At 39.5% G+C, this 15,950-nt stretch overlaps 1 protein-coding gene across 2 annotated transcripts in view; it reads left to right on the forward strand.

The window, feature by feature from the left end:
• The window catches only part of akap17a (A kinase (PRKA) anchor protein 17A), a 50,275-nt gene extending 39,520 nt beyond the window's left edge, over positions 1-10,755 (forward strand). The window contains exons 4-5 of one of the 2 annotated variants that reach the window (XM_060929043.1): positions 7,523-7,763; positions 8,040-10,755. In XM_060929043.1, coding sequence (XP_060785026.1) covers positions 7,523-7,763; positions 8,040-8,708 — 910 coding nt within the window. In that variant the 3' untranslated portion in view covers positions 8,709-10,755. The remainder of the gene's footprint in view (positions 1-7,522; positions 7,764-8,039) is intronic. The other variant, XM_060929044.1, reaches the window with a different exon arrangement.
• Positions 10,756-15,950: the final 5,195 nt, after the last annotated feature.

Consider the following 15,950-nt stretch of genomic DNA (forward strand, 5'->3'; position numbering starts at 1 on the left):
GAACTTCAAATTTTGATTCGTCTGACCACAGAACAGTTTTCCACTTTGCCACAGTCCATTTTAAATGAGCCTTGGCCCAGAGATTATGTCTGCGCTTCTGGATCATGTTTAGATACGGCTTCTTCTTTGAACTATAGAGTTTTAGCTGGCAACAGCAGATGGCACAGTGAACTGTGTTCACAGATAATGTTCTCTGGAAATATTCCTGAGCCCATTTTGTGATTTCCAATACAGAAGCATACCTGTATGTGATGCAGTGCCGTCTAAGGGCCCGAAGATCATGGGCACCCAGTATGGTTTTCCGTCCTTGACCCTTACGCACAGAGATTCTTCCAGATTCTCTGAATCTTTTGATGATGATATGCACTGTAGATGATGATATGTTCAAACTCTTTGCAATTTACACTGTCGAACTCCTTTCTGATATTGCTCCACTCTTTGTCGGTGCAGAATTAGGGGGATTGGTGATCCTCTTCCCATCTTTACTTCTGAGAGCCGCTGCCACTCCAAGATGCTCTTTTTATACCCGGTCATGCCTATTGCCAATTGACCTAATGAGTTGCAATTTGGTCCTCCAGCTGGTCCTTTTTTGTAACTTTAACTTTTCCAGCCTCTTATTGCCCCTGTCCCAACTTTTTAGAGATGTGTTGCTGTCATGAAATTTCAAATGAGCCAATATTTGGCATGAAATTTCAAAATGGTCTCACTTTCGACATTTGATATGTTGTCTATGTTCTATTGTGAATACAATATCAGTTTGTGAGATTTGTAAATTATTGCATTCCGTTTTTATTTACAATTTGTACTTTGTCCCAACTTTTTTGGAATCGGGGTTGTAGGATAGATTTTAACAGTGGTTCAATGATTTCTGACCTAAATAGTATTAATGTATACACATTTGAAATTTCACCTTAAAGTTCAACATGCAAGTTAAACTGTTTTGTTATAGATTACTTAGGTATATGATAGATTTGAAAATCTACGGGGATATCTTGCACTTAATTCTCTATGATCAAGTAGTGTTGTAACAGAAATGTGCATGAAAATATGAAGTGGTTTGCTCCATCTTATGCAATCCAATGAAGAGAATCGATCATCATGACCTCCTATTGATCACAAAGGGAACCTAAGAAGTGCCACCTTAAAATAAGTTGCTGTATTACTATAACTGTAATGATTTATAATGTTTCTGATGCAATTACTATAATATATGTATAACTAAGATGCACTGAAAAGAAAAGTAAGGCAACTGCATATTATAAAGTTTAAATTTTGGCACTTTATTAAATGGAGTAGTTTTAAGATTAAAACATATTTAAAGGAAAAGAAAACTTAATTCATACATTTAAGTTTGCAGAAAGATTATGTATTTATAAAAACATTCATGAAGAGATTGTGTTAATAAGTGTCGTAGCATAATTTCGAATAATAACGATAAGCATATTTGGCAGTGTGATGTCACTGTGACCCTTTAACAAAAGAATAATCCAGAACCTTCTTTTGTTAAATGGATCCCAGGGACATCACACTGCCAAAAATGCTTATGATGATTATTTGAAATTATGCTATATTTGATACATTTGGACAACTTCACTTCGTGAGAGTGTTTATAAGTACATAATCTTTCTGCAAACCCAAACTAATGAATTAAGTTTTCTACTCCTTTAAAGCAGATTAATTTTCCTTGGCTTTTGCTTGGCCCAATGTTGGGCAACCCTCTCATAGTCCATCTTGCTGTCATCCATGCTGATGTGGATCAAATTGTCCAGTGAGTCTTCTCCTAGCTTCTTAAAGTTAGTCAGCTTTGTCCGTCTGGTGGGGGACAACATCGGCAGCCAATGAGATAGCTTATAATGAATCGGAAACTTCCGGGATGTTTGACGTTTTCTTTCGATATTTTTATTGGACGGTTTGAACACGTGATCTTGACGTAGCTAACAGATTACAGTTTGTTTACATCATACCACGCAGACATATTACTTTGACAGAATCAACACAAACATTGGAAAAAAAGACCGCTTGTTTAACACAAATATCAATCAGTATGTAAATGGATCTGTTATTTGCTCTCCTATGTATCTAGTTACTTGTGGGTAGGAAATTTTAACGTATCAGTATAAATCTAAGCGTATCGGATTTTAACTAAAGCGACTAAGCGTATCGGCAGGCAGAGCAAGCGTATCAGGCCCAATACGCTAAAACGCTTTGGGGAAACCCATGGATATGCAAACTGGAAAGGGTCCAGGGCAGGGGGGAGGGCAGACTTGATATGCCGCATGACTAGCCGCTCGAAGCACTTCATGAGGATGGGAGTGAATGCAACAGGGCGGTAGTCATTGAAGCAGGAGGGAGACTGCTTTTTCGGGACCGGGATGATGGTGGTGGCTTTGAGGCACGTGGGGACAACAGCCTGGCTCAACGAGATGTTGAAGATGTCTGTAAAGACACCTGTGAGCTCCTCGGCACAGTCTCTCAGGACATGACCAGGAAAGTTATCAGGACCCAGGGCTTTCCGTGCATTTGTTGTCCTGAGAGCTCTCCTCACGCTGTCTGGTGACAGCGTCAATACCTGGTCACCGGGAGGTGGTGGGGTCTTCTGTGCTGTGGTGCTGTTGTCTGCCTCAAAGCGAGCGAAGAAGTTGTTCAACTGATTCAGCAGAGACGTGGAGTTGTCACAGGTCTGTGGCGAGGGCTTGTAGTCTGTGATGGTCTGAATCCCCCACTACAGGTTCTTGGTGTCTCTGCTGTCATTGAAATAGTCAGCAATGTATCTGGAATATTGTCTCTTGGCCACCCTGATGCCTCATGACGGGTGTCCTCAGGCCCACCTCGTCCCCAGCTCTGAAGGCGGCGTTCCGAGCCCACAGGAGCCTGTGGACTTTCCCTGTCAGCCATGGTTTCTGATTGGCCTGAATGGAGATGGTTCTGGTGACCGTAACGTCGTCCATGCACTTCCTCATGTAGGCAGTGACGGTCTCCGTGTACTCTTGGAGATCTGTGGAGTTGTTGTAGGTGGCCGCCTGTCTGAACATGCTCCAGTCAGTGGTGGAAAAACAGTCCTGGAGTGCCTCTGAGGACCCCTCTGGCCACACACGTATCTGCTTTGTAGCTGGTTTGGTGACTTTAACCAGCGGCCTGTATGCTGGCATTAGCAGCATTGGAGTGATCTGAGGCCCCAAGGTGGGGGAGGGGTAGGGCTTTGTAGGCATCTTTATGCATGGTGTAAACATTGTCCAGAGTATTGTTTCTAGGGATGTCCCGATCCGATCACGTGATCGGAAATCGGGCCCGATCACATGGTTTCAGACTCGATCGGAATCGGGCATTGCCTCCCGATCAGAGATCGGATATATATCTATGTAATATATTCTCATTTTTAACACATCAATAGCTATGCGTTGGCACAGAGTGAGACCAGACCTCTTGTCTCAACACAGCAACATCAACACGTGCAGCATGACATCACTTTGTAGCGGAGACGCTATTGGTTATTGGCTGCCTGTTGCCGGCAAAGTTGAACACGGAAGCAGTTCGAAGCGGAAAGCAAAGCATGAGATCTTTTTTTTTTTTTTCGTTGGATGACAAAAGAAACGGGCTCAAACCTGAAAGGGTAGAAATGCTTGTTTTCATCAAGTAAAACGTTCATTTCCTTAATTGAAATTACTGTACACCACTGTGAGATGCGTTCTTAAAAGCAAATTACTGGCACTGTGGCACTTTATTTTTTTTTTATTTGTTTACATTCCTGCCAGGTATTTTAAGGTTATTTTTTTAAATTTGTTATTTATTGTTCAAACTGCCTCACGTAAGTGCTCTGTTTGCTAACGGAGTTGTTGGATGTTAAAATAAGGTGTTAAATAAAAAATGAGGAACATCCTGGATCCGTTTCTTTCCTCGTCTTTATTTTTTATGGATTATAAGAAGTATCGGATCGGGACTCGGTATCGGCAGATACTCAAAATCAAATGATCGGTATCGGATCGGAGGGCAAAAAAACCTGATCAGGACATCCCTAATTGTTTCCACGTGTGGGAAAGTTGATATTTCCATAGAGTTTTGGAAACACGCTCTTGGGGTTTGCATGGTTGAAATCCCCAGCCAGGATGAGAAAAGCATCTGGGTGGGCTCTCTGCTGCTCACTGATGTGCTGATAAAGTTCATTCAGTGCTTCACTCCTGTTGTTATTGGAGCCGGGAGGGATGTTTATTGCTACCAGCAATATGGCTGTAAATTCCCTCGGCAGATAGAATGGCCGGCACTTAATAATTATAAACTGTGGGTGGTGAGTCAGTGGTGGGATTGGGCAGGAATTCCTTCAGGAGTTGCAAGGAGTCCTTGTGTATTGGTTGAATTATTCACAGTTCCTTTGGCACTGTGGGATTGGTCAGAATTCCTTCAGGAGAAGGGTGGATTGCTCAGATTTCATCAGGGAACAGATTGGATTGGTGAAAAAAAGAAACCCACCCTGTGCATGCTTGTAATTTTAAATACAGATGAGCTGCCATGCACAAGCAGCCACCTGGAAGTGTAGCTACCAGTCTCTACTACAGTAACGTAAGTGTTTTAAAAATACGGGTGTTGTGGTGGAATCGTGAGTGAAAATCATAATTGCAATTTTATTTTTTTAAATCATGATTCCATTTTAATTTAAGAATCTAGAAAAACTACAGAGGTAGTAATATATGTGCGATTCTATAATTTGGGGTACATTCCATGTCCGCTGATGTTTACTGATGTTACTGACTATTAAAAATCTTTTTTTTTTCTCTGGAATTTCACATTTTAAGCATGTATACACATCATGCAATATAACTATAAAACATTTAACATATTTTTTGATTATTAGTAATTAAAATCTATCATGATATTCTTAGTTTTCATTTTTTCCATGTCCGATTTCCTGTTTCACTATTTTGTGTTCAAAATAAAGCATTAAAAAACATAAAAGTCAATAATATTATTTTATAATGTTCTTAAGGGTGTTAAGTACTAGGAGAAAATAATAATTTCATATTACATTTTAACATCTTAATACTTAAAATATTAATTTTACCGCTGTCCGCAAAATTTATGTCAACTAAGTTACTAACAAGACTCCCCCGCTGAAACCCAAAAATGGTTTGCTCCAACACCATGTGACCAGCCCTGTGTGGTGACGCCTTCCTCTCTGGCGGGCATTTTGAATGCATCATGGTGAGTCTCCTCTAATTTTCTTCAATATTTGATCTAAAATTACATATGGTCTGGGAGTATATTAATTAAGCGTCAACTAAGTTACTCATATAATCATGGGTTTTGATGTTTCAATATTTTAATTAACTTACCTGATTAAAAAAGCTGTTAACCTCTTTAAGAAAATGCCATGTGCTTAGCAATGCTACATTAGCTAAGGAAGTTATGAGACAAAACATGGAAATTGTCAACTAAGTTACCTGTCAACTAAGTTACACAGACTGGGTAACTTAGTTGACAGGCAACTCCAGTGCTCTCTGACATCAGTAATTTTCACTACATCATTGTCATTATCAGTCTGCCTATCTCAATGAATACTGTAGTTAATAGAGTGCATCTTACTTTTTCACTATACAAATTAATTTAGTATTTTAAAATCTATTTGAAATAGGTGTCAGCAGCTGAAAAACAGCGCAAATACAGGGCTCAAAGAGATGCTGATCCAGCAAGAAGGGCAGCATATTTGGAGAAGCAAAGACAGGCATGGCACAGGCTAAGGGCACAGAGAAAGGTGAAAACTGTTGGAATGATGAGTGAGAGAGAGAAGAGAAGCAAGAGGGCCTATTGGAGGAAGGCACAGAAGGAAAGCAGGGAAAGAAAGACGAAACTTCAGTATCGGGGTGTCAGTTGCCCTTGTACCACTAGGCAAAGTTTTGAATGCAGATGTGATGGCACACATGACTTTGCCTTTGATGTTGAACACACAGCAACATTAGTCCCTCAAACACACACAGCAGCAGCATGTGAAATTCCTTAGGGTCCTGATCTAATTGGAGAATGGTGTGTTGTAAGATACGAAGGGGACATTTACCCTGGGATAATTCAGGACATCATGGAAACCCATGTACAGGTGAAGTGCATGAGTAACATTGGAGTAAACCGTTTCTTCTGGCCACTCAGAGAGGATGTGCTATGGTACCTGTTTGAGGATGTGTTGAGAATGATTCCTCCTCCAAAGGCAGTGAATTCACACCATGTTGAAATTGACAGAGAAATATGGTCAAGTTTGTAAAAGGTCCTAGTGAGGTTTATATGGAATGTATCGATCAGTTTAATGTTTCATATACTACAGTTGTATTTCATTATATTTCAATGTAATTCTGTTCTACTGTATTAACTGAAAACAGTGCAGGGCAGTTCATCGATTGTTATTTGTTGCCCTCTCACTGCTTTTATATGTATGTGAATCAACTTTATCGCCTTTAATTCTGCTTGGCTACATGAATGATTTCTACTGATGATTACTACTGATATTTTACTGTAACTGAGTTACAGTTACATGGTTACTGTTGCTTATTTCCTTGTCACTGTTTTATCCATCACCTTGCCTATGAATTTACTTAAATGATATTTTATTAAATTTCATACTACCTTAAAATAACATGGTACTGGTTGTTTAATGTGTCCTGTCAACTAAGTTACTTGTGTCAACCGCATTACCTCCATCGTCAACTAAGTTACACTTACATTTGTCAAGTTAAAAGAATGAAAATGAGGTCTATAACATAACTTGATGATTGGTATAGATGTGACCAGTTGTGAACTTTGGCAGCCTTTTCTTTAAATTGTGAAAATGACTGGTATGGCATTTTTGTAAATTAAAAAATCATGGTCCTAATAACAGTTGTAGTCGAATTACTTACATACTGGGGAAAATTTTAATGAATAAAATATATTTTTTTTAAAAAATATTGTATGTCTGGCAGAAAAGACTAAATATGTCTTCAAATCTAATTTTACTTTAAGTGTAAGATTCCGCCAAATGATTGAAATCATATCAGTTTGTCCGTAACTTAGTTGACAAGCTCGGAAGGAAAAACATTTTATTTCATTAAAAATAGAAAAAATGGTTAATGATTAAGCTTTGCAACAACTGGATATGTTACCCTGAAGGATTATGCTAACTTGTAAGACTGGTTGATTCACTGAAAAACGATATGTTTTTTTTATTTTTTTCTTATGGCGAAATGTACCCCAAATTATAGAATCACCCATATTCTCTTCACTGAACCATGCATTTTTTTTCGTAACTTTAAAGAATGGAGATAAAACATCAGCGATCAAAACGGAGCTAGGTATTCAACACAGAACATCATTACCTGAAATCACTAAACTCATGTTAATTCACAAATCAGAATTTGTATCTTTGTGCATTTTAGTGTGTGTTTTATTTATATATATATAAATTGTGTGTATATATAACATTTTTTTAAATGTGCAAAATGGTCTTTTGGGGCGGGGTGGGGAAGACTATTAAGGTTTTTTTTTTTGTGCCACTCCCTGCTCGTAGAAAGCAGCGTGAGCTGGAGGAGGAAGAGAAGGAAAAGCGGAGAGAGGAAAAGCTACGGAAACGAGAGCAGAAAATGAAGGAGCGTGAGGAGAAGAAGAACCAGAAGAAAGTGAAGAAGCAGCAGGAGGAGGAGCAAAAGAAACTGTACCAGAAAATTGCCATGGAAGAAAGGAAGCTGCTGCTGGCACAGAGGAACCTCGAGTCCATTCGACTAATTGCTGAGCTGCTGAGCAGAGCTAAGGTTAAAGACAACACTTTTTGTCCCTCTGTAGTTGCATTTAGCTTCCTTGTTTCTTCAACTTCTGAAAGGTACATAGAAAAATAAAGCACTTGTTACAGGAAAAAAAGGAACATCCTTTTTAAGGTCAGAAAAATAAGCTGTTGCTATAAAAAATGTTCTGTATGAGTATGAACTTGTGCTGTCAGAAAACTTTAACTCTGGTATTCGTTAAACAACCAGTGAGCTAACGTTAGCATTCGTCTGTTTATTATAACTTGCTGATTGTGTCATTCTTAGGCCATGAGACAGCAGCAGTTGGAGCGAGAGAAGGCAGAACTCGCCCGGTTGCAGAAAGAGGCAGAGATTCAACATCAGCAGGAGGCAGAGCTTCGACATAAACAGGAGGCGGAGCTGCGGCGGGTGGAGAGTGAAAAGGCTCGAGCTCTGGAACTTCAGAGGAAAGAACGAGAGCTAAGGGACCGATTGCTAGGAAACCTTCTGAAAAAAAGTACAAACCAGGGGGTGGAGTCTAATGATGAAGTTCAGAAGCAGGAGGGGCCCAGCACTGAACCTCCCAAGGTGGAGGGGCCGAGCAGAATGACCACCTCTGTCACTAGGGGTCGCAAAGAGAGCAAATCATGGAAAGGGCAGGAGCAGCGAAGAACCTCAAGAGAACGGAATCTCAGTTGTAGGAGGAGCCAAAGTCAGAGTAGGAGTGGTCAGAGGAGGAACAGGAACCGACATTACCGAAGTGGGAGTGGTCAAAGACGGAGCCAAAACAGGCGGTCCAGTAGTGGGCGAAGCAAAAGCAGGAATCGAAGGCGGCACAGCCATTATAAGCAGAGCCATAGAAGTGGGCGGAGTCATAGGTACAGCCATGGATGGAGCAGCAGTAGTAGTAGCAGTGGAAGGAGCACGAGTCGCTCTTCCAGTCGAGAGCGGAGTCGGGGATCCAGGCGTCACTGAATGCCCAAGTTGCTGAAATTAAAACTCATAGCAAAAAACAGATTAATTACTAGCGATAACTTCTGGAATGGTGAATATTTGCATGTAGTGCTGCTTAGAAGAGGACCCTGGAGTCACTTCAGGTGGAAGCTAAGGAGCAAAACACATGAAGATTACACCAGCCCATGTTTACACCAGACACCGTTTTATTTCGTTACAGTTAGCATGAGTATGCTCTAATGTAATGTGGTTAGTGTTTTTCATGACTGAAACAAACTTATGCTAAGTATCTGATCCAATAGGGCTTTGTAGTCATTTGAATTATTAGGCTAGCGTATTCCTCCTGACTGATTAGCACAATCCAGCTATTAAAGCACATTTATAATTGACAACCAAATTCCTAGTTTTAAGTTTGGCTAGTTTTGATTAAGTGCTGTTGAAAATATTCAGATTGAGTGAGGTGAAGTACATTGAACACTTCCATTTAAATTGCTTCTGCCATGTTATTTGATATCAGCATGCTAACTATGAATTGTGTTAGCATGGTATTTTATACATTAAGTGTGTAAAATGCTAGCTGAAGCTAAAGTTATGGGTGTTAACATGTAAGCTTGGCCAGTATATATTTTAAGATTCAGACCTGTGTTACAATGGATTGAACTGAGTGACACTACATGTATAATCTAATAAGCAAAAATTCCTCACGGTTGTTTCCAAAATGGTGCTTTAAATACTGCTATTAGAGCACACTTGAAACAGTAAATGAAATGAGGACAGTATCCGCTTTTATACAAGCAAACCTTTCTGCTGTTATTTTGAGTTGTTATAAACAATTATTTAGTGAATACTGAAGTCTGTCTCAGTTATTTGCTAAGCAGGAGGTGACACTTCAACAGCTGAGCTTCAGATGATAGAACAGACCTTGGGGCAGGTTTATGCCTTTGAAATGATCAGCTGATCAAGCTTGCATATGGTAGGCTGATGGATATATTGTTCAATTAAAACGAAGTGAATTTTTGTGAACTTGGGTTTGGTAAACGTTGTAAGGTTATACAGGGCGTTTTTAAAAAAAAAATTTGGTATTTCACAATCTAGTAACTTGGCCAATTCTTGTTCAGGTGACCTCAAATTTTAACAGCATGTATGGAAACAGGTCAAAATGTTATGTTTAATGGTTTTTTTTTTTTTATCTTTTTAGGTATAGAAATGCTATTCACAAAAGGCATTTTGTGTGTTAGAGTACGTTCGAACACAGTCGAGCAAGAATTCTCGAAAAATGCACCAACTGCAATGCAGATTTGGACATGGCACAAAAAGTTCAAAGAGGAAGGCTGTCTTTGCAGGGTAAAAAGATCTGGACGACCACCAGCATTGGAAGAGACGGTCGAGCGGGTTTACGAATATTGAAAATTTGTGAAATCATTCATGGAATCCCCATACCTTTTGAATTTCTCATTCAGATTTTGAGGAATAAATATTATATTGCTCAGCATGAAGCCTGTTCAGTTTCATTTGCCTAGACTATGTAGTTTCTGGGATATTTACATCTCAAATAATATCAATTTTGTTTAAACACCTTGTCATTATCACGCTCTTCCTTTATCAGTACAAGAATGTCTGGCATTCAGTAAAATAGCAATGAATATATAATATATTTTTCCCCTTTTGCCTGTTTTGTGCTGTTACCTGCTTTCATACACAGAAAAGCTAAATACACAGAAAAGCTAAATGGTTTTCTGTATTTTTTTTTTGTTTTGTTTTCTTATAGATAAACCACCAATATTCTGAGGAAGTGAGGAAATAAGTTTTGTTGCTTGAGTTTAAAAAAAGCAAAGAAGTTTGTAAGAACCTGAAAACAACTGTGTAACTTTAATTTCCTACGAGTGTTTCAGAACTTTTTTAATTTAGTGTTTAAATGCACTTTTTGTTCTCATCTCTGAGGGTTTTTTGCTGTTTTTATGTTGGATTGAATTCCTAGTGCAGTTTTATTCTTCAGAATGTTTGTGTTACACAACTTTTTGTTAGTTCGGTTGTTTATTTTGAAAGAAAGGAATGAATCCTCTCTGAAGTCAATAAATTTATTGCTGTTATTCCGGACCAAACTTGTGTTCACCAATTTGTTCTCATTTGACTCTTGAACAAAACAAAATATTCAGGGAAAGTGCTAATCAGTTTTATTTTCATTAACCAAAAGGGGTTGTTCCAGTACGTTACATCAGTGAGGCATTGTTCGTTAGGTGAACTTGTGGAGTCCTGAGAGATCAAGTCCTGCAAAATTGTATTCCAAAATATGAATGTTTATGAATAATCAACTTGATTAATACCTTTTTATATCGGTTGGGAATAGACATCATGCATCACTGGGTCATTCCACCATTTTGGTCATTTTGCATTCTAGAAAATGCGTCTCTCACACTCATATTCTCTCTCTCTCTCTCTCTCATATATATATATATATATATATATATATATATATATATAATAAAAAATTACACACACACAAGACAAAAATATTTTTTAGGGAAGACCTTCCTTCTTTCAGCAAGACAAAGCTAAACTGCTTTCTGCACATACAGTAGTGGTGCTTGATGGTTTGTGAACCCTTTAGAATTTTCTATATTTCTGCATAAATATCACCTAAAACATCAGATTTTCACACAAGTCCTAAAAGTAGGTAAAGAGAACCCAGTTAAACAAATGAGACAATATTATACTTGGTCATTTATTTATTGAGGAAAATGATCCAATATTACATATCTGTGAGTGGCAAAAGTATGCAAACCTCTAGGATTAGCAGTTAATCTCATCTTATCTCTAGCCGCTTTATCCTGTTCTACAGGGTCGCAGGCAAGCTGGAGCCTATCCCAGCTGACTACGGGCGAAAGGCAGGGTACACCCTGGACAAGTCGCCAGGTCATCACAGGGATGACAGACACAGACAACCATTCACATTCACACCTACGGTCAATTTAGAGTCACCAGTTAACCTAACCTGCATGTCTTTGGACTGTGGGGGAAACCGGAGCACCTGGAGGAAACCCATGTGGACACGGGGAGAACATGCAAACTCCGCACAGAAAGGCCCTTGCTGGCCATACGGCTCGAACCCGGACCTTCTTGCTGTGAGGTGACAGCGCTAACCACTATGCTACCATGCTGCCCTTAGCAGTTAATTTGAAGGTGAAATTAGAGTCAGGTGTTTTCAATCAATGATAATCAGGTGTGAGTGGGAACCCTGTTTTATTTAAAGAACAGGGATCTATCAAAGTCTGATCTTCACAACACATGTTTGTGGAAGTGTATCATGGCACAAACAAAGGAGATTTCTGAGGACCTCAGAAAAAGTGTTGTTGATGCTCATTAGGCTGGAAAAGGTTATAAAACCAAAGAGTTTGGACTCCACCAAGGCACAGTCAGACAGATTGTGTACAAATGGAGGAAATTCAAGACCATTGTTACCCTCCCCAGGAGTGGTTGACCAACAAAGATCACTCCAAGAGCAAGGCGTGTAATAGTTGGCGAGGTCACAAAGGACCCCAGTGTAACTTTTAAGCAACTGAAGGCCTCTCTCACATTGGCTAATGTTAATGTTCATGAGTCCACCATGAAAACACTGAACAACAATGGTGTGCATGGCAGGGTTGCAAGGAGAAAGCCACTACTCTCCAAAAAGAACATTGCTGCTCGTCTGCAGTTTGCTAAAGATCACGTGGACAAGCCAGAAGGCTATTGGAAAAAATGTTTTGTGGACGGACGAGACCAAAATAGAACTTTTTGCTTTAAAAGAGAAGCGTTATGTTTGGAGAAAGGAAAACACTGCATTCCAGCATAAGAACCTTATCCCATCTGTGAAACATAGCGGTGGTAGTATCAGATGCAGCCTGTTTTGCTGCATCTGGGCCAGGACGGCTTGCCATCATTGATAGAACAATGAATTCTGAATTATACCAGCGAATTCTCAAGGAAAATATCAGGACATCTGTCCATGAACTGAATCTCAAGAGAAGGTGGGTCATGCAACAAGACAACGACCCTAAGCACACAAGTCGTTCTACCAAAGAATGGTTGAAGAAGTTTATGCTTTAGTATGGCCAAGTCAAAGTCCTGACCTTAATCCAATCGAAATGTTATGGAAGGACCTGAAGCAAGTGGTTCATGTGAAGAAACCCACCAACATCCCAGAGTTGAAGCTGCTCTGTACGGAGGAATGGGCTAAAATTCCTCCAAGCCGGTGTGCAGGACTAAACAACAGTTACCGGAAACGTTTAGTTGCAGTTATTGCTGCACAAGGGGGTCACACCAGATACTGAAAGCAAAGATTCACATACTTTTGCCACTCACAGATATGTAATATTAGATAATTTTCCTCAATAAATAAATGTCCAAGTATAATATTTTTGTCTCATTTGTTTAACTGGGTTCTCTTTATCTACTTTTGGGACTTGTGTGAAAATCTGATGATGTTTTAGGTCATATTTATGCAGAAATATATAAAATTCTAAAGGGTTCACAAACTTTCAAGCACCACTCTATGTGTGTGTGTATATATATATATATATATATATATATATATACACACACCAGTGGCAGCTGCTGGTTTTTAAAACAGGGGAAGCCCATTTTACGCATTCATCGTAAAACCTGTAGGCCGGATATCAAAGCATAGAAAGGTGTGCCCCATTAGCATAGTGAACTAGACAACCCTACCTAGTGGCAGAAAGTATTTTTGCTTGTACATTTCATGTTATAGTCTGGCTTGCCAGGCTAGTGCCTCATATCCTTAATCAAAAATATCAAACATCCAAAAATCACTGGCTATTCAACGAAGAGCCTTGAACATCATACCCTGATATGCAACACAGAGTCTTTAACACAACACCCAGCTGTGCAACACATCCTTGAACATCTTCTGCAACACAGTCTGGAAATTCATAACCAGGTAGGCTATGCAACACACAGAACCTTGAATATTATACCCAGGTATAACCTATAACACAGAGCCCACCATTCTCTTAACATTACTGAACAATATACACACTTCAGATTCATGAACATTATATGATGCACACTATTTATACACAAATTCTGCCCTCTGCTCCTTTTCCAGAAAATGGTCTGTGACCCTGTCATACTAGCTGGTTGTGCTTTCCAGAGACTTCACCAATTTCTGTTAGCAGCTAGCACTGCAGATCCCAAAAGGCTCAGGCTAGCCTACAACCAGATTGAACTACAAATGAAATAAACGAGTGAATTCACAAATGATCAAACTGATAGAATGGATGAAAGTTAACGGAGCACAAGTAATATTTACATTTATTTACAGAGTAATGTACAGAGACATCAATGAGAAGAAATGTTTATATGAAAAGAAATTCGGAGAGCACTTTGGCACACGACTACACTTTCTCGACATCCGCTCGGGACTGACTGATCATGCTTCCGTGTTCCTCGCCGACGCCGAAGTACAGAGCCCGCCCTCCTCATGTCTTTCAAACACCACCTCCAATAATCCTTCATCAGCCCGGCTTCTTGCCCCTCCCACTGTCTCGTTTAGTCCCAGAGAAGCCCGGCTTCCCTGGAAGTGACGATTTTGTCGATTTTAACCAATAACAACTAGCCAAAATTGGCTGTTCAGAGCCCTCTCATAGACTGCAACGGATACCTGGCTGCCAGTCCATAGAGCCCATTGAAATAAGAAAGGTTACAGCCAGTGTTGCCAGATTGGGTGGTTTTAAGTGCATTTTGGCGGGTTTTGAACATATTTTGGCTGGAAAACGCCAGCAGTATCTGGCAACGCTGGTTACAGCCTGGCAGCAAAGGTGATTCTCGTAGCGAACTGCAAGTTCGTCAGACATCACTCAAATAAGTTACAGGATAGTTATGAATGTAAATACAATCTTGGGCATATATTATGTTATGCAAGTTATTGTTTTAATGAGAATTCAACGTCATAGATGTTGGGGAGAGAATTTTAGGGGAAGCTCGGCTTCCCTTGTTGTCTCTGAGAAATCGCCCCTGATACACACACACACACACACACACACACACACAGGGTCTGTCAATTTGCTACATGGGTTTGGTGTTAATACATTAATAAAATCATTTAGGATTCTGTTATTTTGGCTCTATTTGATACACAATTTAAAAGTCCTGAATCATGCTTCACCTTGATGACTTGATGAAACCCCTTAACAGGGATTGTGTTAACGCAGAGATTGTGCATTTTTCCACACAAAAATGCCAAAAAAATGCATGTTCAGAACTTTGTGTTCCAGGACGCAGGGGTCCTACTTGAAGAATTTTTCCTGATTGCCTTGGCAAATCTGTTAGATTATGTTGTTTAACAAAGAAAGCAAAAGTTAACAGAATGAAAAAGTTGCAACATCGTGGTCACCATATGGACCCCTTACACAGATGTCACACTTACTTTAGCAACCGTTGCTACCCTTGTCCTGGGGGACAAGCAAACTTTCTTTACATACTGAAGATGAGCAATAATGAAGATGTCAGATGTCTGTAGTTTGAAGAAAACTACAATTGAAAAAGCTTTACTCCCAGATTGCTTGCATAATCTAAGTCAGAAAGAAACAAAGGATCGATGTATGTGGAAATAAGTTTATTAGTGATTATGATCCATACTTTGGAGTGACGATGTAGATTTGTGGCCTAGATAAATCTAGACCTATGTACAACCCCGATTCCAAAAAAGTTGGGACAAAGTACAAATTGTAAATAAAAACGGAATGCAATAATTTACAAATCTCAAAAACTGATATTGTATTCACAATAGAACATAGACAACATATCAAATGTCGAAAGTGAGACATTTTGAAATTTCATGCCAAATATTGGCTCATTTGAAATTTCATGACAGCAACACATCTCAAAAAAGTTGGGACAGGGGCAATAAGAGGCTGGAAAAGTTAAAGTTACAAAAAAGGACCAGCTGGAGGACCAAATTGCAACTCATTAGGTCAATTGGCAATAGGTCATTAACATGACTGGGTATAAAAAGAGCATCTTGGAGTGGCAGCGGCTCTCAGAAGTAAAGATGGGAAGAGGTTCGCCAATTCCCTTAATTCTGCGCTAACAAATAGTGGAGCAATATCAGAAAGGAGTTTGACAGTGTAAAATTGCAAAGAGTTTGAACATATCATCATCTACAGTGCATAATATCATTAAAAGATTCAGAGAATCTGGAAGAATCTCTGTGCGTAAGGGTCAAGGCCGGAAAACCATACTGGGTGTCCGTGATCTTCGGGC

This window comes from Neoarius graeffei, chromosome 9, assembly GCF_027579695.1.
Source record: "Neoarius graeffei isolate fNeoGra1 chromosome 9, fNeoGra1.pri, whole genome shotgun sequence".
NCBI lineage: Eukaryota > Metazoa > Chordata > Actinopteri > Siluriformes > Ariidae > Neoarius > Neoarius graeffei.